At 53.5% G+C, this 23,915-nt stretch overlaps 2 protein-coding genes and 1 long non-coding RNA gene across 13 annotated transcripts; 2 read left to right on the top strand and 1 right to left on the bottom strand.

Moving 5' to 3' along the window:
• Positions 1-4,063: 4,063 nt before the first annotated feature.
• On the bottom strand, positions 4,064-9,249 carry LOC122680658. Of its 2 annotated transcripts, XR_006336743.1 has the most exons (4): positions 8,090-9,249; positions 5,807-5,897; positions 4,875-4,983; positions 4,064-4,435 (listed from the first exon to the last, which is right to left on the bottom strand). It is a non-coding gene; the product is annotated as an uncharacterized LOC122680658 (long non-coding RNA). The 2 variants fall into 2 exon arrangements; XR_006336742.1 differs by lacking the exon at positions 8,090-9,249 and having other exon boundaries at positions 5,807-7,155.
• Positions 4,979-18,590, top strand: HOXC6 (homeobox C6). Of its 10 annotated transcripts, none has more exons than XM_043882217.1 (4): positions 4,979-5,505; positions 10,370-10,443; positions 16,469-16,694; positions 17,415-18,590. In XM_043882217.1, the coding sequence occupies exons 3-4, from the start codon at positions 16,541-16,543 to the stop codon at positions 17,720-17,722; spliced, it is 462 nt and encodes a 153-aa protein (XP_043738152.1). In that variant the 5' UTR covers positions 4,979-5,505; positions 10,370-10,443; positions 16,469-16,540; the 3' UTR covers positions 17,723-18,590. The 10 variants fall into 10 exon arrangements, with proteins under 10 accessions (XP_043738152.1, XP_043738130.1, XP_043738163.1 ...); XM_043882195.1 differs by having other exon boundaries at positions 16,349-16,694; XM_043882203.1 differs by lacking the exon at positions 4,979-5,505 and adding an exon at positions 7,438-7,558 and having other exon boundaries at positions 16,349-16,694.
• A 2,260-nt stretch (positions 18,591-20,850) lies between these two features.
• HOXC5 (homeobox C5) lies at positions 20,851-23,190 on the top strand. Its single transcript, XM_043882242.1, has 2 exons — positions 20,851-21,386; positions 22,088-23,190. The coding sequence occupies exons 1-2, from the start codon at positions 20,933-20,935 to the stop codon at positions 22,300-22,302; spliced, it is 669 nt and encodes a 222-aa protein (XP_043738177.1). The 5' UTR covers positions 20,851-20,932; the 3' UTR covers positions 22,303-23,190.
• Positions 23,191-23,915: the final 725 nt, after the last annotated feature.

The following is a 23,915-nucleotide window of genomic DNA, read 5'->3' as shown; positions in this document are numbered from 1 at the left end:
GATTAGTGTCTTAGATTGACTTTTTTCCCCAAAGGAAAGAAAAAGTGAAGGAAGGAAGGGAAAGAAAGGGAAGATGTTCAAAGACATTTTAAAAATGATGGCAAGGAATATCCCCTCTCCCTACCTGGGGGTCCCCACTTAGACCCCCTTGACTTTCTCTAGGAACCTGATGGAAACCTGAAGGAGACGGGGGTCTCCCCCTCCCCCCTCCCTTTTCACGGGGTAGAAAGGCGCCTGCAGTTGCCGCTCAGATCCTACCTAGCCATCCCATGGTCACTCGGGCCCATGCCTTCCTCCCCTTCAGCTGTCTAATTCCTGTTGTTGGGCCCAGCTTCCTCTGAGCTGCACTGGTATTAGGCGCTCAGAAATCGCCATAATCATGAAAATAATAATAATACTGATAATAATCATAGTAAATCTTTAACATACTACCTAAAGGGAACCTGCAATAATCTTGAAAAAATAAAAAAGAGAGAAATTAAAAAAAAATCCTAATACAGGAGAAAAAAAGAGAAAAAATTTAAAATAAAAAAAAAAGAAACCTCCAACGTATTTTATCACTACCTATAGGAAGAAATCCTGCTTTGAGAGTATTTGTAATGCGGTTTTGTTGTCGTTTGTTGCTGCTTATTTCACTAAGAAAAACCCAACAACTGAGACTGCCTAGCCCGCCGGTCCTGTGCGCTTTTATTGTGCTTCTAACCCCAGTAGAGTAGAACTAAATTGCACTGAATGTATAGTTAACTGTCTTGAATTCTCTGTTTATGCAATGTGCTCGAAAGAAAAACAACGTTAAAAATATATCTATAATAATAATTTTTGGTCATTCGTCTTTATGTCCAGCTATGAATGTAGATTTTGTGTCCCGGCAGCAGCTCTGTTTCTGGTCCAAGTACTTTGTATTGTATACGTGAGTCATAATTAAAAAAATGGAGAAAAAAATATTTGAAGCTGTAATGACTGACTCGATTTTTCCCCATCGTACCCCTGTTTTCTACCCCTCCCCTCCTTAGCCTTTTGCAATATTCTACTAAAGGTTTCCTCCACTGATCTGACTTGGGTTTGGGGAGCACTCACATGGAGAGAAGTGGAGGACCTGAGAGGGCTGGCTGGGCTGGGAGGGCAGGTGAAAGTGGGGAGGTGAGCAGGAGGAGGAGGAAGAAGAGCAGAATGCCCTTGGGAGAACATTGGCTCCAAACAAAGTGGGCTGGTAGATGCCAGGGTCCCAATGGGAAGAAAGCATCTTCTCCTCCACTCGTCCATCTTCTTCCTCCTGGCCCTGGGCTGAGCCCAGATCAAAAATCTGCCCCCCGCCATTCCCCTCCAGCAACTAGGCCTTTTTCAACCAGGGGCTGGGGCTAAGGATGAGGCAATGTGATTCCTTCTGATCTCATATGCCTCTCATGGTCAACCCTTAGTACTCAGCACCCAGCACTAGAAAGCAAACAGGGTGGGAAGGATGTGAGGCTCAAGGCAGTCTAGAGGACTTGGGTGGAAGAAGCCTGAGAGTGGGGGATAAGGGAGCTTAAGCCTAGGGGAGAGGAGAGAAGGGAAAGGTGGAGGGACTGATAAGGCAAGCAGCCTGAGTCCACAGTCTGAAATTCAAATTCAGCCAGCACAGAGCCATCACTGTCACCCAGCCTGCTTGCACTTACTCCAGCCTCTGTTCTGGCTGTTTCAAGCCCTCTCAGCTTCACCTTGGCAATTGGGCTGCCTGCCCTGCCCTTATAATTTAGGTCATTGGCTTGGGTGGGGGTGGACCCGCTGAGTGGACAGTCCCTCACTCCAGCCACTGCCGGGTAAGGACAGTCTTCATTGGACTCCCCACTCCCCAAAATAAAGGGTTGAAGGCTAAGGGACTCAGGGGGCAAGAGGTCTTTCGGTCCTCCCTGGAGAGTCCTAGACAGAGAAATCTGTTTATGCCAGTAAGATTCTGGTCAACTAATACCAAATTCCAGAGATACAAGCCGTCTGATTCAGCCACCGTCTGATGGGATGAGGGGAGGGGAAGGGATCTTCTGGTATTAAAAACCCAGACCCCCAAAGACTGAAATATTTTTGAGGCCAGACCTCTCTCTCTCTTACTCCCTTCACTCTCTCAGCCTCTATTCTCCCATTCAATGATTTTCCCAGACTTACACCCAGGTCGACTCTAGTTTTGTGTAATTTCACCCGCGTCTGGGTCCCTGGCTCCCACGCAAAGTGGTCTTGAATACAGGATTGGATCAGGCGTCGTTAATAGGGGACTCCTGCGGCCCGAGCGAGGCTACCGATTGGAAGCGCAGGCTGCGGGCAGTCGGGAACAGCTTTGAACAGCTCTGGGGGAAATCTTTCGGAACCTGGGGTCCCAGCTGCCAGTCTCGGGGCCAGCCAGGTAACCCTGTTTGCTGCGGGGAAACACCGGCAGCCCGCCGGGGAGGCCCGAATAGAGAGCATTTCGCTCCGACCTCAGGCCTTCCCACGGGCGTCCAGACTCCGAGGGCCGGCGAGGGTCGTTTCATTTTGAAATGTGGAATTATGCTTGCTATTAATAAAAAAAATCGCTGGCCCAGTAGCCGAGTGGGTTGATCCTACACTAAATGGCTTCGAAGAACCTCACCGAATTTTCCCCACACCCAATGCCCCATTCAACCCCGGCCGTGCGCAGCAATGCCCGTGGCCCCAAGACCGGCGTCGGAGGGCGGGGTGCGTCTGGCGCCCAGCATCGCTTGAGATGCGAAGCATCGGGTGGGCCAAACCCAGAGAGCTCCAGCCGCCCTCTTACAGCACCCGCTCCCCCCCACCCGTGGTGCCCACCGCCTCTGTTTTCTCGTTTGGAGAGAAAAGGAGGCAAAACCCGTTTTATGGGAGAACTTAATTGCGAGCGGGGATGCGCTCTCTTTAGAAACGCGTCCTCCCAAATACTCCCGCCGTCCCATTACCGGAATGGGGACCATTCGGCTGCAGCAGCTAGGACTTTCTCCCATTCTTTACTTTTTTATTAGCCAATCAAAGTGGCTTCCGAAAGCTATTTGTGATTTGTGAAAAATAGTGGCTTTCAAAATGCTGAGTTGAAGCATCTCGCTCATTTCGCCTTGAATTTATTATTCTAATCTCAACCGTAGAGACAGGATAATGCAGCTATTAAGTTGGGGGGCAAATTCGTTTCTCAGGATTAAAAAAAAACCCAAACTCGGCATTGTCTCTCCCTCCCCACTTCGTTGTAGAGGCCAAGGGAATTGCGGGCCTGTAGGGGATCTGGGGGGGGGGGCGCGGAGGATGAGGGAGGTAATAACTGCCCTAAAAGGCTCCTTGGGGGACCCTAGGATGGGAGAGTGGATTGGCCTCCCCAGCCTCAGCTTCCCCAAATGAGATGCCCCAGCAGCTGTGTGCTGGAGAAAGTCACCCCGTGCCAGTTAAAGCGAACTCTAAGACAGGTTGTGCCACAGACTAGAAGTAAAATTTCCGGTGAACTGCCCGCAGAGCTGTCCCATTCTCCCCGAGGCCCATTGTGAAAAGCTGGGCCAGTGCTTCCTTGTCGTAATTTTTAACTACCTGTTATAAAATTTATGGGTGGGTTTGTAAAAGAAACGAGGTCCCTGCATCCGGCTGAGAGAACTGCTTCACTTACTGTGGAGGAAGTTTGGGGAGGGGATGAGGGGACCCCCTGTTGGTTGGGGTGGGGCACCCAGCCCTGGCAGTCCCCATGCCAACACGACTAGGGAACCAAGAGAAGAGCTTTGGGCCTTCAAATCTCCAGCTGGTTGGGAAGAGTGGCTGGGTGGTGACTGGTTGGCAAATAGTCTCTATGGGGGAATTTATTCTGGGCTCCCTCACATTGGATTCATTGCCAAAATCAGGGGTCTGGAGTCTCCCGTGCTCTGGTGTTTAGCATGGAAGGTGGAATTTAAGGGAAGAATAGATTCTTTTTTCAGGGCCTGCAAGGTGTGTCCTAGCTGCCCAGACACTGGGATTTTTCTGAAAAAGGCAGATGGGTTTGGGCCACCTGACCAGACAGGAAAAGGCTTCCTAGGACCATGCACCCACAGGAAAAAGAACTGGGAACTAAGATCGATCATAGGCCTTAATTTTATATTTAATTCTAAAAAGATTAGGAGGAAGCTGCCATCTGAACCTAGGAATTGAGGAGATCTGACAGTAAGGATGGTCCTTGGGGGGGGCGGGGGGGGGGTGAATGTCACTTTCTCGGAGAAAAGAACGTGGGGGTGAGGGGCACTTTGGGAGTTCTGCAGACTGCTCCCCATTCTCGTCCCCCCCCACCAACCAAGCTGCCTCCGCAGGCCTGCCCAGGGCCGGTCTAAACCCTCTCGCTCTTCAGACCATGGCCAGGTCAGTCTTGGTTATCAGGCTTCCAGCGGCCTGCCCCTCCTGTTTCCTTCTGGGGTGGAGTGGGGGGCTTCCCCTACGCCCCAGTGGGAAGGATGTTGTTTTCTTCCTAGAAAAAAATGACAGGGGTAGGCTTAGCATCCCTTTTCAGTCCCTTCACGCCGCAGGGCCGGCCGTCACTGCCCCAATGACACAAATCTTTGCAAAGCTTTGGTTCCCCCAGAGCCAACCTTAATACCCCATTTATTAAGGAAAATATGTAAAATTCGGCATGGCAGAGGGAGGCAGCCGACTCAGCGCCAGAATCCTTCCTTGTCTCCTGTCACGTCCCCCCTTCGCCCTTCCGCGCTAGCCAGGAGCAACCCGGCCCGTGGGGAGTGGGCGGTGGGTGGGGGTGGGGTGGGGGTCGGGGGATGCTCCCTCTCCGAGAGAATTGGGTAAACATGGCGACCGCGGCGCCCATTTGCACACGCTACACAAATGCATCGCATTCCCGGTTGTTTGCAGAAAATTTACAGCTGAGTAATAAAAGTTTACGATCGACTCACAAGTTGGATTGGCCACAAGAAGTCATGTGGATTCCATCCATGAACGTGAACTTTTTATTGTGGTTTGTCCGTTCGGAGCGCTCCGCAGAACAGTCCTCCCTGTAAGAGCCTAACCATTGCCAGGGAAACCTGCGCTGGGCGCTCCCTTCATTACTAGTATTTTTTTTATTAATCTGATTAATAATTATTTTCTCCCCTCATTTAATTTTTTTCCTCCCAGCTGGAGTTGCCGGAAGCTGGGAGCACCTGGGGAGGGGGGCGGGGGGGGGAGAGTCTGGAGTAGAGGGCACCCCTCTCTCCCTTCCCGACCCTCTAGCCCCCCAAGGGGCAGGAGGAATGCGGGAGCAGGAGTTGAGACAGGGAGCTGCAGATGCCTCAGCCCCTCCCCTCTCCTAAGCTCTCCCTCCTGCCCCCTTCTTGCATCTCTCCTTAATTTTATTTGGCTTTTTTAATTATTGGGACTATTCTTTTTTATTTTGAAATTTCTGTAAAGTATATATATATATATATACATATATATGTATGTGGAGCTGAGACAGGCTCGGCAGCGGCACAGAATGAGGAAAGACGAGAAAGAGAGTGGGAGAGAGAGGCAGAGAGAGAGGGAGAGGGAGAGTGACAGCAACGCCCGGTAAGTGCTTCCTTATTGGTTCAAATATGTAACTAATGGTCCGTAGCTGGGTGGCGGTTTCAAGATAAGGACAGCAACGGCTTGTCTTGGTTAGAGAGGAGAGGGGGCGAGAGGGTGGGCGCGTGGCAATTATGGGGAGGAAAAGTGGGGGGGGGGGTGGAGAAATTGGGTTAAACTGGAATATGGTAGTGGGGGGAAGTATGTTGTCCTTATGTCACTGTACGCTGAAGTTGGGGGTCGGGGGGCCAGAGGACTGCGTGGGGCTCAAGGCCGGGGTCTAGTGCGCGGACCTTGTCCTTACCTGTTATAGATCTGCGGCCTCTTGGCTAACGGGACTGGGACAGAGGGGGCTCGGGAGCTCAAAATCCAGGGCAGAAGAGAGAACCTGTAAGCTGTAACCAATGCCCTCCGAGCAGAGTCAGCCCCCCAACCCCCAAACAAACTTTCCAGCGCCCCCTCCCTGCTCCGCAGCCCCCTCCCTCCCGGAGAGCGCGACCGCTAGGGCTCACACATGCGCAGTGCGGGCCCAGGGCCCGGCAGCGGAGCAGGAAGAGAGCGCAGCTAGGCGGGCGGCGGGGCCAGTTAATTGGCAATTAGGGGGGAGGCTGGTGGCTGGTGCGCGTCAGCGGAGGAGAGAGCGTCTGCCCACCCCCTGCTTCCACCCCCACTCGAGCGGATGGAAAGAGGGGAGGTGCTCTGCACTGCGGGTGGATGGGTGGGGGTGGAGACTCGGTCCTCAAAAGCCATCTTGTGCTTGGAGAATGGGGGCCAATCTACCTTCTCTCCCCCCTCCCCCCGGCCCGGCGTTCTCCACCCCCACCCGCGGCTACCCCATCCAGGATACCAACTGGACTGCTTCACCCGCGTCGCCTGGCTGCTCTGGGCTGTGATCTGCCCTGTCTGGGGCGGAGGTGGGAATTGGAGAGGCCCTAGAATGGGTGGGGACAGGGACCAGGCCTCGCCGGCAGGGCCTCCTGGATGAGCAAAGGTAGTGAGGTCTCAAGGCACGGCTGGGGCACGGCTGGCTCATGGGGTCGGGACTCAGAATTGGGCGGCCCGGAGGGTCCTGGGCGCTGGGGATCTTCCTAATAATTGGTGCTAATGGCGTGTTGTATAGTCTTAACCCAACACATATGGTTTCATAACACAGTGGCTTAATTTCTTCCAAATGTACGTGGCCCTGAATGTGTTGCAGCTTGATATATGTCCCCGCCCTGCTCCCTGGCCTGGGTCCGAGGCGGCCCCTATATGTGTGAGCTTCTGTTTATAAAGGGCAACGCACACATACTCGCTTACACACCCAAGGCAGACACACCCTAGAGCTGGGGGAGGGGAGGGTGCATATTTCTGGAGAGATCCGAGAGTCTAGGGGCCAGAGTCCCCTTCAGCCCGAGCCAAGAGCACCCCCCACCCTCTCCCAAACGCGTGACTGGGCTTCTGCGCCAAGCCCGAGTGGGGGAGGGGACCGCTCCTCGATTTCCTGTTTAAACCCAGACTGGTCGCCTGGGGGGTGGGGGGGAGATAACCTGTTTTATCAAATTTTAAAAAATATAGTTCGACTGCATTCAAATCAAACCTCTTGGGCCCGAGTTGACTGTGAATCTTCCCTCCCCTCCCCCCACAATCCCCTTCCCTTCCTCTCCTGCCCCCCCAAAATTCCCCTTTCGCAGCCGACATAAAGGCCTGGGAGGTATTCTCCCGGGGGAAGAAATGGCATTTTCTCTCCCCCTTCCCCCCCCACCAATAGGACTTGTGTGTGTCGGCAGAGGCGTCTGCCGAGGGGCTAATTTCGCGTTCCTTGTTTACGATCGAGAAAAGCGCTTGGCTCTCCCCAAATGGGCCCAGCCCGCCGCCCGCTCCGGCTGCCGCGCGCTCTCTCGCCGCCCCGGCGCGGCCCTGGGGCTGACGCCCCGGGGAGCCAGGCCGCGGCCGCTCAGACCCCGAGTCCGTGCGACCTGCAAAGGGCGAGGGGAGTACCGTGGGCCAGTGGAGGGGCCCCGGAGGCCTGAAAATGGGAGCTTTTCTCCTGGCGTATTCTGGGAACCGCCGATCGGTGAGGCCTCTATTTCTCTTTCGCTGTATTTTGTCTGCCCCCGCCGCAGCAGATGGCCGCACTGACTGGGGGAGGGGGACAAGTCTTTGTTCACCCCCCCACCCCAGGACAACAGTTTCCGGAGAAGGCCACTCGGCCACTCGGGCCAGTGGGGATTCACCTGGAATACTAGAGGGGACCCCCTCCCTTTGGAGGGGTGGGCCTGGGCTAGGCTGGGGTATCACCATCGGCCTACAGGGATCTAACCAAACCAAAATGGTTGGTGAGATTTCACAGTGGTATGGTTGGTGGTTGTCGGCTTAGCAGCACCATCCTGAAATGTCCTTATATATTATTTTTATACATTGATTCTCTGTCCCTTCTTGGCTAGGGTCCTGCAGGCCCCCACTCATTTCACCCCTAGACTCTCCTCAGGACCCAGAGGGATGCAGAGACAGTCTAGCAGCAGTGACCGGCCCTAGTTTTCCATTTTCTAGTCTGGCCAGGGGAAAAACCCAGCCCCAAACGCCAGCCCCTTCCTTCCCTCCTTACTTTCGATTTTCCTTCCTTTCTCTCTCTCCCTCGATGGCACTCAAACAGAAGCACAAAAGGGGCCACCCGTGGCAACCCTCAGCCTCCTTGCAGGCCAAATTCCCTGTGGACAAGGTCCTAAGAGCAGGAGGACACTGCTGTGATTATCTAATAATAGCCAGAGCAGCTGAGAATAGAATTGGGCTCAAGGACTCTGCACACCCAGAGCTAAGGCCAGGCAGAAGCCCTGAATCCGTGGGTCAGGGTCTAGTGACACTCCTTTGAGCCCGGGGCCCCCAACAGTCTCCACTGAGTCCACTCTTTGGGTACCTCAGGCCTGTCCCTTACGGGGCTTTGTCAGTCCTGCCACGGGCTGTATTTTATGCGCCAGCTCCTAACTAAGGAGAAATGGGCAGAGCAAACCCTTTCTCTCCCTGGTCTGACAGTTGTGATCCCCACGAAGAATGCGACCTTGTTTGGAGAAGGCGGCCTTGTTGGGTTGGCTGTTGTGTTCAGAAACCAGGCTTGGTAGCTTTATACGTTTATTAGATAGAGGCTCAAATGTACGGGCGCAGACTTCTGCACGAATATATACAGACTCATGTTTCCTCAGTGGTTAATTGTGTATTACCATGCCTATATTCGCTCAAACACCATTTTATGTGCGTGCGAAATTTTGTTAGCCCTCACTAGATGGGCTTGGGCTCAAGGAGGCACTGGGTGCACTCTGTGCGTGCTCTGCTGAAAATATGTTCATGTTGGAATCGGAGTATGCGGGTATCCGTAACCGAGAGATGCCACAAAGGTTTTCTTGGATCTTATTGCCTTCGCTGTCCAAGCAGCTGGGCTGGGGAAAGATTGACTCCCTTCTGCTTCCTCTCCACACCTCCCTGCAGACTTCCCCAACTCAGGATTGTTTGAGCAGGCGAACCCAGTTGTGCTGAAAGTGAGTTCGGTGGGAAACTTTGCTGGGTGAGGCATGCCTGTGAGCAGTTTTGAGCAGTCGCTGGGCCCTGGTGTTCGAAGCCTTGCTGAGGCCGCAGAGAAGATTGGAGTGGTTAATAAGGTGGCCTCTGGGCAATGATCTGGGGCGGCTGTGGACGGACTAAGGTGCCTGGAGAGGCCGCTGGAGAAAGCCAGCCAGACGGATGGGGGTGCGGTGAATGCCTATCTCCCCACTCCTGCTCGCTCTGGCTGCTCACAGGGTCTCAGCTTTGCCTGTGTCATCTGTGGAGCAGACTAGGGGATTTCAAAGTTCGCCAGAAACCTAGATCTGGTTACTGGTGGGACTTTATTTTAATCCTCTACTACCTAAGCCGGAGAGATAGCTGAAGCTTGGTCTGACCGCCTATGGCCTAGAGCACTGAGTGTGGGCCAGGGCTGAGAATTAACCAGTCTTCTTTCTCCCTTCTGGGCCCAAGGAAAGACAGAGGCTGGGGTATAAATGTCCATTAAAACCCCCAGGAAAGAAAGTAAGGATGGGAGAGGAGCTGGCGGGGGTTTAACTCCACTCCTAGGCGATCAGGTTCCTCCCCAGAATCTCCTGTCCAGACTTGCCACGGGTGCGAGGCGTGCAGCTCTTTCCCATCTTCTCTCGCACCAAGGGCAGCCTTGAGCTTTTAGGCCTTGGCGGCCCCGAGTGCCAGGGTGACATTACCCCCAAAGTGTGCTCCTCACCACAGCCCACGGCCTCTGCCACGGCGCTGCAGCCGCCCCTGTTTATTGTGTCTGTGAGTTGTTTACTTGTTTTGTCTGCTGCCACCCTGCGTCAGAAACCCGCCAAACAGCAAACTCACCCAGGAGAACAAAGTGCGGCGCTATCCTGAACTCCCTCCCCTTTCCGGCACCCCGCTCCCGCCGTTCCCACCTCCCTCACTCTCCCTTTCCGAGGGGAGGAAGCAGAAATCGTCCTAAAATAGGGCAGCTGTTTATAGGGTCGGGGGAATTATGGGGACACCATAAACCTCCGGGTGTCCTGGTGGTGGAGAGACAGAGCAGCCCTCCCCTGGCCTCCAGCTTTTTTTCCTTTCCCCTGGCAACTGCTCAGTTAAGGGGGCCACACTCATTGAGAAAGCCGAATCCCCCTCACCCCACTCCTTTCTGCAGGAGTTTTCCCTGAGACACAGGTTGTTGGGTTTTAAATCAGGCTAATGTTGGCGGATTCATAAAGCTAGATAAAGCATGTCGCTCTCCTCATCACCCTCCCTTCTCAGCCCCCCAAAATAGCAGTGAATTTAAGCAAATCCTACAAAATTAAATTGCTCCTTCACTAAAGATCCTATAAATCTCCAATCTCGCCAGGTGTAGAGTCAGAGAGGCCGCTGTTCGCCTCTAATTTTGCTCCTGGCTATCAAATCTGAAAGAGTATCATCGAAGTAAGTAATATTCTCGTTTCTGAAATTAATTCCCCCCTCCCCATCTCTCTCCCTCTTTTCGCCAGCGCAGATTAAATGGTTCTTTCAGATCTGCAAACAATAAAGGATAAAATTATTTATAGGGAAATGAGGACAGTGTTTCTTGTTGGCTTATTGTTCCAGAACATAATGACATTTTATTTTCAAGTGGGAGAACTTAGACCAGGGGAAGAAGAAGGGGACAGGTGGGGGGAGAGAAAGTGAGGGCAGGCAGGGAACCCACACACAAAACTCCTGCTGTATGTAGTAACTTTTATGAAATTTACAATTTCCTCATGACAAGTCACTGTGACGTCATAAATGCCGCGTTCTTGTTCGTGAATTTTACCATTCTCAAAACTTCCAAAATGGATCCAAGCAGTACTCTGCATGGAGGGATATAAGAGAAGCCAGAAAATTGGGGATCCTTTGTTCTCATTCTGGGGGCCAAAAATATTCTGAGTGTTCTGGATTTTAATTTTCCCTCCTGGGCCAAGCAGGACTATTTGCTTTCCCTCCCTGAAATGTCACTCAGGGTCTGAATTCCCTCCCCATTCCCAATGGGGATGAGACACTATGTCTGAAGGCTCTCTGTATGCCCCCTCCTCAGTTGATAGCTGCTTGGGATAGAGGTGGGAGGCTTGGGGGCCAGGCCCCCAAAGCCAGAAATGATTTCTTCCAGAGGGGGCCCAAAGGAGCTCAGGGCTGAGTGCAGTGGGACAGAGATGTTGAAGACCTACTGTACTTCTTAACCTTCAGCCAAAGAAGCCAAACAAATGCCGGTGTGGGAGTTTGTGTCTGCTGATGGTAGCAGCATTAAGTGGCGTGGTGGTAAAGAAAGGTCAGGCAGAAATCTGGAAAGAGAGAAGGAGAAGAGAAAATATGATGTGAGTTAGCCAAGCCCCTCCAGGTACCTTTCTTCTCTGTTTAATTGCAAATAAAGCAAAAGCAGCTTGGGCAGCCTCTCAACCTCTCAGCTCAAAAGCGCAGGCCTCTGAGGTGTTTGGGGCAGTTCTCAGGAGCTTGACATGCCCCATCTGGCCTTTTCTTCCGTCCCGCCTCCCTGCTGCCCCCCAGCTCCATTCAGCTGGCCAGCCTGGGCCCTGTCCCCAGAATATCAGCACCCCCAAATGGGATCCATTTCCGGGCTGGGTGTGTCAAATTTCACTTTTCTCCAAGTGTCTCCATGCCTCAACTTTGAAAGGAGAAAGAGCATTCTTTTTTGCAGTGCAATGTGTGTATGGAGAGGTATGAGCTCAGACAGTTTCCCCACTGGATCTTTGAGAAGTTGGGGGCTCCTTGGGTCAGCTATGCTGGGGTGTCCCCAGGCAGACCCAGTTCCTTGCGTTCAGGTTCTCTGACGGACTAGGAAACTCTCTTTGCAAGCCTTTTACTCTGCATTCTGTGGAGATCAAAGGATCTCTTACACAAAACACTAGGCGTTTGGAGTAGGATTTATTTTTTTAATTTTTAAATAAATAAAATCCTATCATAAGCCAGTCGGGCCAACTGAGCAGTCATTCTAGAACAGCAAAGCCTTAACCAAACAGTGCTATTGTGAGGTGAGCTGAACAATTATTGAAACTCAGCTTTCTCTGCAAGAGGGATTTCAGCCCTCGCCCAGTGGCACAAAAGGGGCCAGTGGGGCAACCGCTCCTCTCCCACCCTGGAAGTCAAGGATCCAGGGGGTGGGCCGGGCAGCTGTAGGGGCTTCCAGGCAGCCAGGCGCTCAGGCCGAGTGCTGAGTCCTGCGGCTCCAGTGCCCGCGTCCCTGAGCAGCCTTCGGAGGCGCCGGGCTGCAGTTGGTGGCGCCGGCAGCCAGGAATGGAGTGTGTATGTATCTGTGTGTGAGGCTGGGTGAGTCACAGACAGCGGCACAGAGTTGGGGGATCTGGGGAGAGAGAGAAGACTGGCAGAACACAAACTAAGCAGGACCTCTGGAGAAGACTGGCCCCCCAAAAAAATTCCAGATCTCATGCCTCTCACTTCACATACCCTTCCCCAAGAAATTAATACATTTCCCAGAGCAGAGTGGAAAGCAAAGGCAGGCAAGTTGAGGCCCACCCATGAACCCCTCCAGGGCCAGAGGCCAGTCCCAGTCAACCTCCCCAATTCAGAGCTACACAGTTCCCCAACCCCCAGTCTGGAGCAGGATAAGGCTGGAATAGGAGCCTTAACACTTGCCCTGGGAAACCCTCCAGTGTCCAGCCTCCAATGCAACCCTTGGGGACTCCCGACCAATGACTGCCCCCCATTTAGGCTCAGGGTGCCTACAATGAGTTCTCTCCTATAATTAGTGTTCATGAAAAGCATGTGTTTTGGTTGCTGGGACAGGGAGCGGCAACTTTCCCCCTTTATTCCTTTTCTGTATTTTTTGAATTCTGTTTTTGAATCCACTGATTCCAGCTCCGAAAGCGAAAATCCGTTCTTGCCGCCAGCCCCCCTCCAGAGGCCGAAGGGGCAGAGCAAGTCGGAGACCTGCGGGCCTGATGAGGGGGTGTTCTCTGATTTCTCTAGGCTTGTTTTATAGAAACAAAGAACTAGTTCTCCCCCCTCCTTCCCAGGACTTGTGCATATTTACAAGAGCTCAACTGCAGTTTTAATAAAACATCTGTTCTTGCTTCTGCTGATGAGTTTCCATAATTGTTTTCAGACAAATTTAACAGGAAAATATAAATATATTTAGAAAAACCCAAGTCCCAGCTTTCCCCCCATAGACAGTCGTTCTTTTGCCAAAAAAATAAAATTAACATGAAATGAGAAAAGGAAAATATAATCCAATGGAGGGAAGATTCGGCTCATCTGACTTGCTCTCCCCCCTTGGAGCGAATCCTTCCAGCAAATTTCAGCTGCATAATTAAAGATCTAACTGAAGGAAGAAGGCTTCTTTCCTGAGGAATGAAAGGTGATGGGGGAAAAGTGTGTTAGAAACTAATTTTGCTGAAAGTCTTTAAGCAGTGGCAGAATTTATTTGTATTTCTGCTTCCCCTTCTCCCCTCTTCCAGCATTTCTGCCTTTCCCCCCCAGCAGCTGGTTCCTGTTCATTATAAATTGGCGAGACCTTTCAGTCTCTGCCCTCTGTTTAGGGACGTAATAAAACACTTAACTTTCCGGGGCTGAGACTTACATTCTGCTCCTCAGGGCGCCCACCCCCGCGCCCACTGCCTTTAGGCCCCAAAGGGGACTCTCCCCAACTTGGGCACCCTTTTCCTCTCCACACTTGGTTTATAAGGGGCTCAAGGAAACAAACCCAAGCGTCCTTGCTGGGGAGCTGCTGCACATGCTTCCCCAGAAGCCCCTTCTTTCTTCCAAGGTCCTTCCTTCCCCCACCCACCCATAAAAGAGATTTAAAAATACATAGAAAATCAACACTCATTGAAAGCGAAACCTCATTAAGACATCCTATCTTCCATCATTCAATTTGTTGTACATTGCAACAATTTAATATCTTGAAGGAAATATCACTGACATGATTTATCCCTCTAGCAATCTCTCTCTGAAGGGGGGGCGGGGAGGGAATTTACTCTCTCTTCCGGCCTGTTCTACGTGTTACACTGCTATCCTTAGGGCAGAATTGAGACTGGGAACTCTGAGAGCGGCTACTGGTGTCCAGGGGGGCACTGACTTGTTCCTTAGTTCAGCCCCCTCGGCCTTCCACCCCCTCCCCACTTCTCTTTCCCTCTCCCTCTTGCCCTCCAGGGGGCCTGGAGCCCCAGCCAGCTGTTGGAAACCCCTGCCCAGGCATGCCATGAATTCGAGGACAGCTGGATTCTAGAGCGAAAAGCAGCTCTTGCTGGTGTCTGTTTGTGTACCTGCCATGACACCCCAAAATGAGACAACTCATCTCAAAATTTCTTTCTTAGTTTAAGAATCCTCCTCTACACTTCACCTTCATTTCCTTGGGGAAGAGGAAAGTATGGTCCAAGAGAGGGAGCCTTTATAATTATAGGGGCCTTCCCCCTGCCCTTCTAAACACCAACAAGTTTCTCTCCTCTCTGATGGACGGGGCTGTATTTTTAAAAGCCAACACAAATTGTCTCGCAGGAAGACTCTTCCATCCCGTAACGAGGTTCATGTATTAACTAACATGTTGTCTCCATCAGCTCCTACACACTGTCTGCTTTTGGGTTCGAAACTTTATTTTTCCCCCCTAGCGACACTCCAGGGAAACCTTAACGTTACAGAAGATGAATAAACGAGTTTTTTTCCCAGTGTAGTCCCGTTTATGGCTTTATTGCTACCCATTGATTACTCCGCTTTGTTACACAGAAGGAAAAGATCATAAAATCCGGCGACATCCGGGTTCTTGTTATAGCCAGTTCTCCCCCTCCCCAAAATGGTGAGGGGAAAATATGAGCTTCCTCTGCTCCCTTCGCTTGCCCCACCACCCCCCTCTTTGTCAACTCAGAGCATTTTCGGCCTATGTTACAATATCAAAAGAAGTTTGGATTAATCAGGAGGAAAAAGCCCATCTGCACACCTTCCGCTGTTTCCGTTCGCCCACTACGGCTCCTCAGAAGCCTCGGACTCAGCTGCCTTTTCCTAACCTTCTCTTCCTTTTTCTCAGCCCCCAGGTGGGAAGAAAATGGGGGTAGGGAGCTGCTGAGAGGCCTGGCCCCACCAGGTGTGGCTGGCCCTTGGGAGAGAGCGCCCCAGGAAACCTTGGCTGGAATCTCCAAGCCCCAGAGAGCTCAGGTCCAGGGGCACTTCCCTTGGCAGGACAGTGTCCGAGGAGGGCAGGGGCTTGAGGCTGCAAGACACTCTGTGTCTCTGTGTCCATCAGAGCTCCACCAGCCTTCTCTCTTTGGCTGGATGCTATGTGAATTACCCCAACGGCCCTGGCTGGCTCCAAATCATAAATTCTCACCAACATAAACAGGAGTTGATGTGTCTAGAAAGACTCTCAGAGTTCTTTCTTCCTTTTTCTCTCTCTCTCCCACCTTTTACTTCTTTCTCTTCCTTTCCTATGATATTTTCAAATAAATTTTCCCTTTTAGGCAAAACTGCTACAAGAGTTTCCCCAAAAAGGGGTTCCTGATCAGGAGGAGGTAGAGGGGGGCTAGGAGGAAGAGGAAGCAGATGCATGGCTCCTTTGCACACCTCAGCTCTGCCACTGCACCCTGAAGTCTCAGCCTTCCCTCTTTAGATTTAGGGGCTCCCCACATGCCCCCCGCCACCCCCAACTCTCAGACACACTCTCCTTCCTCTAAGCACCATGTCTTTTGCAATTTCTTTCCATTCTTGATTTTTTAAAAAAATTATTTGGGTAAAAATAGACTGGTTTAAAGATGGGAACTCTCTCCTTGGAGTATCAAACAAGGATTTCCTGTAAGATTTCTGGGGAACCCCCTGAACTGGGAAGGCGTTCCTCCTATGGAGAAATCAAAGTGTAATTTTAGAAGAGGGCAGATATAAAAGATGAAATCAGATTGAAAATACAGAGATTTCTCCTGTGGCCAGCAAAGTTAGCTGGGGCTGAGAGATTTCCTGGGAGTGCAACTCTCCTTTTTTGGGCCCCAAGGCCCTGCTCGCGGACATTCACCCTTCCTTCACCTTCAAATCAGTTCCCTTACATATATATTTTTAAAAGAAATCCAAGTCTTACTTTCAAAGCACACACTTAGTCTCAACTAGGGAATCAACAGAAGCAGAAGCGATTTTTTTCCCCCTTCTTGACATCTGGCTTGCGATTGGCTAGGAGGGGGTCAGCTGACTTTGTCATTTTGTCTGTCCTGGATTGGAGCCGTCCCTATAACCATCTAGTTCCGAGTACAAACTGGAGACAGAAATAAATATTAAAGAAATCATAGCCCGACCAGGTAAAGGCAAAGGGATGAATTCCTACTTCACTAACCCTTCCTTATCCTGCCACCTCGCCGGGGGCCAGGACGTCCTCCCCAACGTCGCCCTCAATTCCACCGCCTATGATCCAGTGAGGCATTTCTCGACCTATGGAGCGGCCGTGGCTCAGAACCGGATCTACTCGACTCCCTTTTATTCGCCACAGGAGAATGTCGTGTTCAGTTCCAGCCGAGGGCCGTATGACTATGGATCTAATTCCTTTTACCAGGAGAAAGACATGCTCTCAAACTGCAGACAAAACACCTTAGGACATAACACACAGACCTCAATCGCTCAGGATTTTAGTTCTGAGCAGGGCAGGACTGCGCCCCAGGACCAGAAAGCCAGTATCCAGATTTACCCCTGGATGCAGCGAATGAATTCGCACAGTGGTGAGTTTTACAGCTCCGAGATATAAATTAAATAAACTGAACTGGCTTTATGACCGGCTTCCCTAGAAGAACGGGCGGAGAGAGTTTTTTATGGCCCCATAAAAACAATCACGCTCGTCTCCTCGCCGACGCGGAGACAGGGCCCCCTCTTCTGCCCCCTCTGCTCGCCTCCTGCTTGCTTGCAGGGGCCTGGCCCCCTCGGCCCCTGACGGATTGGAGGGCTCCAAGGCGAGTTGAGGGGGCAGGAACAGGGCAGGGGATGAGGGGAGGGGGTGGGGGAGCCCCCCAAAGTCGAGTCAGACTGAGGAGAAGGGAGGGGGAGAGAATGGGACAGAGAAGTGGGGAGAAGTTTCCAGGAGCTAGGGCGCTTGGGGAGATGGGGGAGCCCAGACCTTGAGAATGGGGCCTCATCCCCAGTGTTTTGAGATTTTTCTTAAAAATCAGCTTTTAGGTTACAGCTTCCTGCTTGGTTCTGTCCCCCCACCCCCCACACACCTTTCTTTGGGACACACCTACCAACCCGGGGGGGGGGACTGAATGAGGTTAGGATCCTGGCTGTACCCCCAGTGGGGGTGGGGAAAGCAGAGGGGAGAAGGCTGGAGCCGGAGGGGGCCCGTGAGTGCTGGCCAAGTTGGGAGGGTCAGGGCTGTGCTAGGCTAGATCATCTGCAGAGGATGCCTTGCTGATTGTTTGTAGCGTATTTTGTGCCCGGATCTCTAGGGGTCGGCTATGGAGCGGACCGGAGGCGCGGTCGCCAGATCTACTCGAGGTACCAGACGCTGGAACTGGAGAAGGAATTTCACTTCAACCGCTACCTAACGCGGCGCCGGCGCATCGAGATCGCCAACGCGCTCTGCCTGACCGAGCGACAGATCAAAATCTGGTTCCAGAACCGCCGGATGAAATGGAAAAAAGAGTCTAATCTCACGTCCACGCTCTCAGGGGGCGGCGGAGGGGCCGCAGCCGACAGCCTGGGCGGAAAAGAGGAAAAGCGGGAAGAGACAGAAGAGGAGAAGCAGAAAGAGTGACCAGGACTGTCCCCGCCACCCCTCTTTCTCCTGCTCCCTCGCCCCCCCCCCCAATACCCTCCTAATCACACACTCTATATTTATCACTGGCACAATTGATGTGTTTGGACTCCCTGAGACAAAATTAGGGAGTCAAATATGGACCTGAAAAGTCAACTCTGGACGCCCCCCTCCCTCACCGCACAAACTCTTTTCACCAGGCGCCTCCTCCTCCTCGCTCCCTCGCTAGCTCGTTCTCGGCTCGTCTGCAGGCCCCTTCCCCCGCCCAGGCCTTGGGGCTCGTCCCTGAACCTCGCTTTAGACTCCACAGATCTCCCTCCAAACGAGGACTTGGCCTCCCACCCCCTCGGCGCCCCCATCCCCGCCCCCGCGCAGAGAGCCGGCTCCCGGGCCCCGGGGGCCTCTGCTCCCGGGCCTCAGGGCCGGGCCTGGCAGCCGGGGAGGGCGGGAGGCCCGAGGAGGGCGCGTCGGGGGCCCCACAGCAGCCCCCAGGGCCTCCCCGCAGCCCCCGCCCGGCCCCTCTGCCCCAGCAAATGCCCAGCCCAGGCGAATTGTATTTAAAGAATCCTGGGGGTCATTATGGCATATTACAAACTGTGACCGTTTCTGTGTGAATATTTTTAGCTGTATTTGTGGTCTCTGTATTTATATTTATGTTTAGCACCGTCCGTGTTCCAATCCCATCTTTAAAAGGGGGGAAAAAAAAAAAGAGGGAAAATTACAAAAAGAAAGTGAACGACGTTTGTTTAGCCAGTAGGAGAAAAAAAATAAATTAAAAAAATTCCCTCGTGTTACCCTCCTGTATAAATCCGACCTCTGGATCCGTTCTCGAATATTTAATAAAACTGATATTATTTTTAAAAGTTTATATCGGGATTTCTGTTACTTCGCTCGCCCGCCGGCCTCAGGCTGAAAGTTGGAGCAGGCTCTGAGCGCTCCCGCGTCTGCCCGCCGCCTGCGAGCCCCCGGCCCCCTGCACGCGCCTGGCCCGGCCCGGCGCCGATCCCGGCCTTGCGGTTCTCCCGGGGATCGCACTGGGGGCTGGGAGGCCTCTCCGGGCTCCCCACGCAGAGCAACGCACTCAAACCGCAAAAAAAAAGGCCGGATGGGTTTGGTTGGGGGTACAGTGGGACCCCGGGTTGGCCGCATTGGTCTCCGGCCCCACACAGGCCTTTCTTCCTGCCTTTGGTAGTTTGGGGTCCTCGGCTTCTGAACCCCGGACCCCCAAAGCCCAGAAAGGCCGCATCATCCAGGCCCCAGGTCGCCCCCGCCCACTCCCCGGAGTAGGGAGGGAGGCGCCGGAGCCAGCAAGGCAGCCCCCGGCCCGCGCCAGGATTCTTGCGAAACGTGGCGGAGGCGGAGAGCCGAGGGGAAAAAGACCGCCGGGATCTGAGTCCTTCGGCAGGGTCTGAGCGATTCAAGGACATCTCAGAAAAGAAAGCCTGGAAACTGAGCCTGCTCTGGGACTCCTGACGTGGCCGGGACCAAATTCCTTCTTCCTTACTTCTCCAGCCCCAGTCTTTTCCTTACTGTTTCTTCTCCCCTCAAACTAGGCCAGTGAGGAGCGCAGCCAGACCCTAGCCTTTCCCCCGCTCAGGCCGTCTTTCCAAAGCCCAGCCAGAGAAACCTGAGTGGATGTAGGGGGTGAGGTATTGAGGGGGTCTCCCGGAGGGAAAAAAATCCGCCAGAGTTTTCCAGACCTTCCAGATCCTCGCCAGCGCCCCCTCCAGCGCCTCCACCAGCGGGGGGGGTGCCGAAGGGGGGCTTCTCCTGGCAGGGGCGGAGATTTCCTGGGGAGAGGCAGGCAGGAAAGAATAAGACTTGGGGCTAGGGGAGGGGGGTCAGAAAGGGGCCGAATGGCTGCCGAGGCCCTGGTGTCGGGCTGTGAAGGTAGCCCAGGCGCCTGCCCTGCCCACCCCCATCCCCCTGCCCCAGCCAGGTCCTTTGGGAGACCTCCAGATAGCTCAGAAATTGCTCTCCCTTGGACCTTCTGAACCCAGGTCCCTGGAAAGCCTAGTTCAGAGGCCTTTTCCCCAAAGGGCACAAAACAGGCCTCTTCCTTTGCCCTGCTCATATAATATTTGTGGAAGCTTGGATTTTGCTTCTCCATGCCCTCAATGAACATATATTTTCCACCCAAAATACTTGGCATAGGTACCACACGAGGGTCATACACAGGGATGCAGAGCAGTCCTCCAGTTCATTGTGTCTGATTCTTTACCTATGCAGCTAGCCACTCACCCACCCCCACACACAATTGAAAATTGCCTTGATGTCACTCTGGAGTCCCTGGCATGATGAGGAGGACTACCTATCTTCCCCTGGTTCCTTACCTCCAGGCTCACCCCCAAAGTCCCCAGCAATCTTAATCCCAAGAGCCCTCTATCTAGCTCTGTCCACCCAGGACCACTCCTCATGGGCATCCTGTCTACCTCTCCAGAGGCTGGGTTCACTTTCTCGGTCTGATAGCCACCTCCTCAGTGGTATCAGGGCTCTGGGGCCTCAAAGGAAAGGCACCTGGACCCTTGATTTAGAGAACCTGAGATAAGGCACCTCCAACCTGGGTTGGGGCTCTCCTACCTCAATCCCCTTCTCAGCCATTTTTGAACATTGAAACTCCCTAGGGTTGTGGAGGATGGGACTATCCGTTACCAAAAAACGCTCTGCGCACCCTGGTGAAGCCTTATCTCCCGTTAAAATTAAATACAATTTAAAAGGCCATTTCTGGAGTTTATTGCAGCAACACCCAGCTTCTCCTCTACAGGGTAGAAAATCCAGAGAGGCCTGAAGGCCAGCCAGCGAGCCAGGATGCAATTCCTCCAAGTAAGCACCAGGTGTCGCTGTGGGCTTGTTGTCCCGGCTACCCCCCAATTCCAAGAACCATTTTTTTTTTTTCTCCCCCTTCTCTTTTTCTCTCTCTCTCACTCCCTCTCCCCCTTGGTTGGGCTTTGCCAACATATCAAGATGCGTTTCGCCGGCTTCCATCACTAACCTCCCGGAGGTCATCAAGCCAAATTTATGAGTGGCCGCTCGAGTCACGTGACTCTATTTAAGGCTCCCTTATTTGGGAAGAGCGCATAGGATAAAGAAAGAGATATCTCCACCTATAAATTGTGCACTTTGGAGAACAAAAAACCCCTCAACTTCAAAGAGTCACAAATCACCCTTAATCAAAAAGGGTGCAGAAATTTTTTTTGGGCCCTCCCCGCCATGAGCTCCTACGTAGCCAATTCATTCTATAAGCAGAGCCCCAATATCCCTGCCTATAACATGCAAACTTGTGGGAACTATGGATCGGCCTCAGAGGTGCAGGCATCCAGGTACTGCTACGGCGGATTGGACTTAAGCATCACTTTCCCACCGCCTGCGCCTTCCAACTCTCTCCACGGGGTAGACATGGCTGCCAACCCCCGGGCTCACCCCGACCGCCCCGCCTGCAGCGCCGCAGCCGCTCCGGGACACGCTCTGGGCAGAGATGAAGCGGCTCCTCTGAACCCCGGGATGTACAGTCAGAAGGCGGCTCGCCCAGCGCTGGAGGAGCGAGCTAAGAGCAGTGGGGAGATCAAAGAGGAGCAGGCGCAGACAGGGCAGCCTGCCGGACTGAGCCAGCCACCGGCCGCGCCACAGATTTACCCGTGGATGACCAAACTGCACATGAGCCACGGTAAACTTTAGGACTTCATTTTGCGCGCTCGGGTCCGCCTGGGTTTTATAGGCCATGCGGGGCAAATAAAGAAAAAAAACCTGCGGCCATAAATTTTACGATCCAGGCATCAATGGCTCGTAAAACTGTCCACTAAAAGGCTTAGAGGCTGTGTGCGCCCAAATTTACGACGACATAATTGGATCATAGGAACAAAACGTGTATAAAAGGCAATATTCAATTTTTGGGGGAGAGGGAGGGAGTTAAAAAAATAGAGGGATCTGAAGGGTGAGGAGCGCGGGGCTCCAGAGCGGGGATCCCCCCGCGGTCCCTCCTCCCTCCCCTGCGGAGTCGGCTCGGCCGCCGCTTGAGGCTCCGGAGGATTCCAGCGACTCGGGAGGGGCGGGAGGGGGGTCCCCGGTGCTCGGATCTCGAGGGTGCTTATTGTTCGGTCCGAGCCTGGGTCTCCCTCTCCCCCCAACCCCCAGCCCCTCCGGCTGCTGAGTGAAGGCTGCGGCGGAAAGTTTCCTGCCTGGGCGGAGGCTCCTCTCCCGGGGCCAGGCTGGGCTGGGCCGGGCCCGCCTGCGGCCCGCCGGGCCTGTCCGGCCCCGCTCGCGTCTTCTCCCTCTGGCCGCGGGTGGGGGCCTGGGGCTGGGATGGGGACGCTGGGGTGCTGCACGCTATTCACCCCTTCCTGGCTTGGGGGGGGGTTTATATTCCAGAGACGGACGGCAAGCGGTCCCGAACCAGTTACACGCGCTACCAGACTCTGGAACTAGAAAAAGAATTCCACTTTAACCGCTACCTCACTCGCCGCAGGCGCATAGAGATCGCCAACAACTTGTGTCTCAACGAGAGACAGATCAAGATCTGGTTCCAGAACCGCAGGATGAAGTGGAAGAAAGATTCCAAAATGAAAAGCAAAGAGGCTCTCTAGAGGCATCGGGGAGGCCCGCCGAGAGCACCCCGAGCCCGCTTCGGTCCCGCGCCTTTCCCTGTCGGTTTTTCCTCTCTAGATATCTTGGGGGCAAGAACGGGGGCTGGAGCGCCGGTTCCCCACCTCAGACAAAAGCTCTTTCCCTTGGCATTGCGCATCCCCACCGACCCCAGGTTCCCCGCGGGGCTACCCGCGCCGACCGGACTCCCTTCAGTTCTGCTCAGCACCGAGGTCCGGGGCAAGTTCCGCAGGGGACCCTCAGACGGCTGTGGCACAGGAGCTGGTGCTGAGCGAACCTGACTTGGGCCGCATCTCAGAATTCCTGCCCCAGCGTAGGCCGCCGGGGTTCAGGTGGGCCCTGCCGGCGCGGCAGGCCCCACGCCCGGACCCTGCGGCCTCGCCCTCTCCTTTGTTCCGGCTTAGGCGGGCCAGGCAGGCTGCTGGCTTGGTGAGAGCATGGTTGTACTTGGCAAACCCCGGCACCATCTCGGGGTGCTTCTTTGTAGCCACTCAACTCGATGCTCATTTTTAAAAATAATCTGCATATGAAAGGGGGAGATGACTGTCTGCCTAGGGCCCCCTCGGTTGCCCTAAGCTCTCTAAACCTGCACCCCCCCCAACCCCAAAACCCGGAAACCTGTCCAGCCTGCGCTCTCTGCATGCCCTCTCAGGCCCCTGGCCTCAGACCGCTAGCTAGCTCAACTATTGGGGTTCCCTGCTGCTAGACCCCACAAAGGTCCTAGAGGCTCCTGGCTGCCCAGTAGTCCTTGCCACGACTTTCGGTGTCCTTCTGCCCATCGCTATTGTCCAACTATTTATTAACTCCACATCTTTCCTGAAACTATATTTTGTCATATCAAATAAAGACAAAGAGAGAACAGGACGAAAGATACAGCGGCTCCTCTCTGTTTGGGGGGCATGTATTGGGAAAAGGGTCTAAATGGGCTGCGGGGTGTTGGGGGAGGCCCACAGCCTTCAAGCGGCTCCTTCAAAAGAATTTTAGGAGAGTCTAGGAGCGTTGAGTAGAGGCAGGTGAAACGGAGCTCCTTTCCTAACCCTGGCTTCAAGAAGAACCTCTTGGGGAAGGGGAGGTCACCCAAACTGTCTCTACTGCCTTTTCCTATGCTGTGGCTGTCCCAAACATTCAGGCCTCCTTACCCACTCCCACCTTGACTGGGTGAATCTGAGGCCTCTAGACTGGCAGCTGCACGCATTGCATGCCAGAGCTAATCTTCAGGGACCAGGGATCCATGGCTCCAAGGTGCTCAGACTCAGGCCATCCTGAGCCTGTGAAGAGCTCTCTCAAGGCTAGGTGGTCCCTGAGGGGCCTCGCTGGACATAGAGGAAGGGTTGAGCTCTCAGTCTAGGGGCCTATTTGGTCCCCCAAACAATGCTCAGAAAGAGTTGGTACTGCTTGGTAGAGGGGTACTGCAGGAGGAAGTGTGTGAGCTTTGGGTGGGTGAGGGGAAGCAGTGGGGCAACCTGCAGTTTGTACCTGCCTGGCCGGAAAGGTTCAGATTGTCTTCCCCACCTCCTAGAGCCTAGGGCTATGCAGACAATTAGCTGGGAAAGGAGCTGCGTAGACCAGTGCCTGAGTCGCGTCTGTTGGCCCG

This window comes from Cervus elaphus, chromosome 3 (genome assembly GCF_910594005.1).
Source record: "Cervus elaphus chromosome 3, mCerEla1.1, whole genome shotgun sequence".
Classification (NCBI taxonomy): Eukaryota; Metazoa; Chordata; class Mammalia; order Artiodactyla; family Cervidae; genus Cervus; species Cervus elaphus.
Note: the sequence above shows the minus strand (reverse complement) of the source record. Positions and strands in the feature narration are given on the sequence as shown.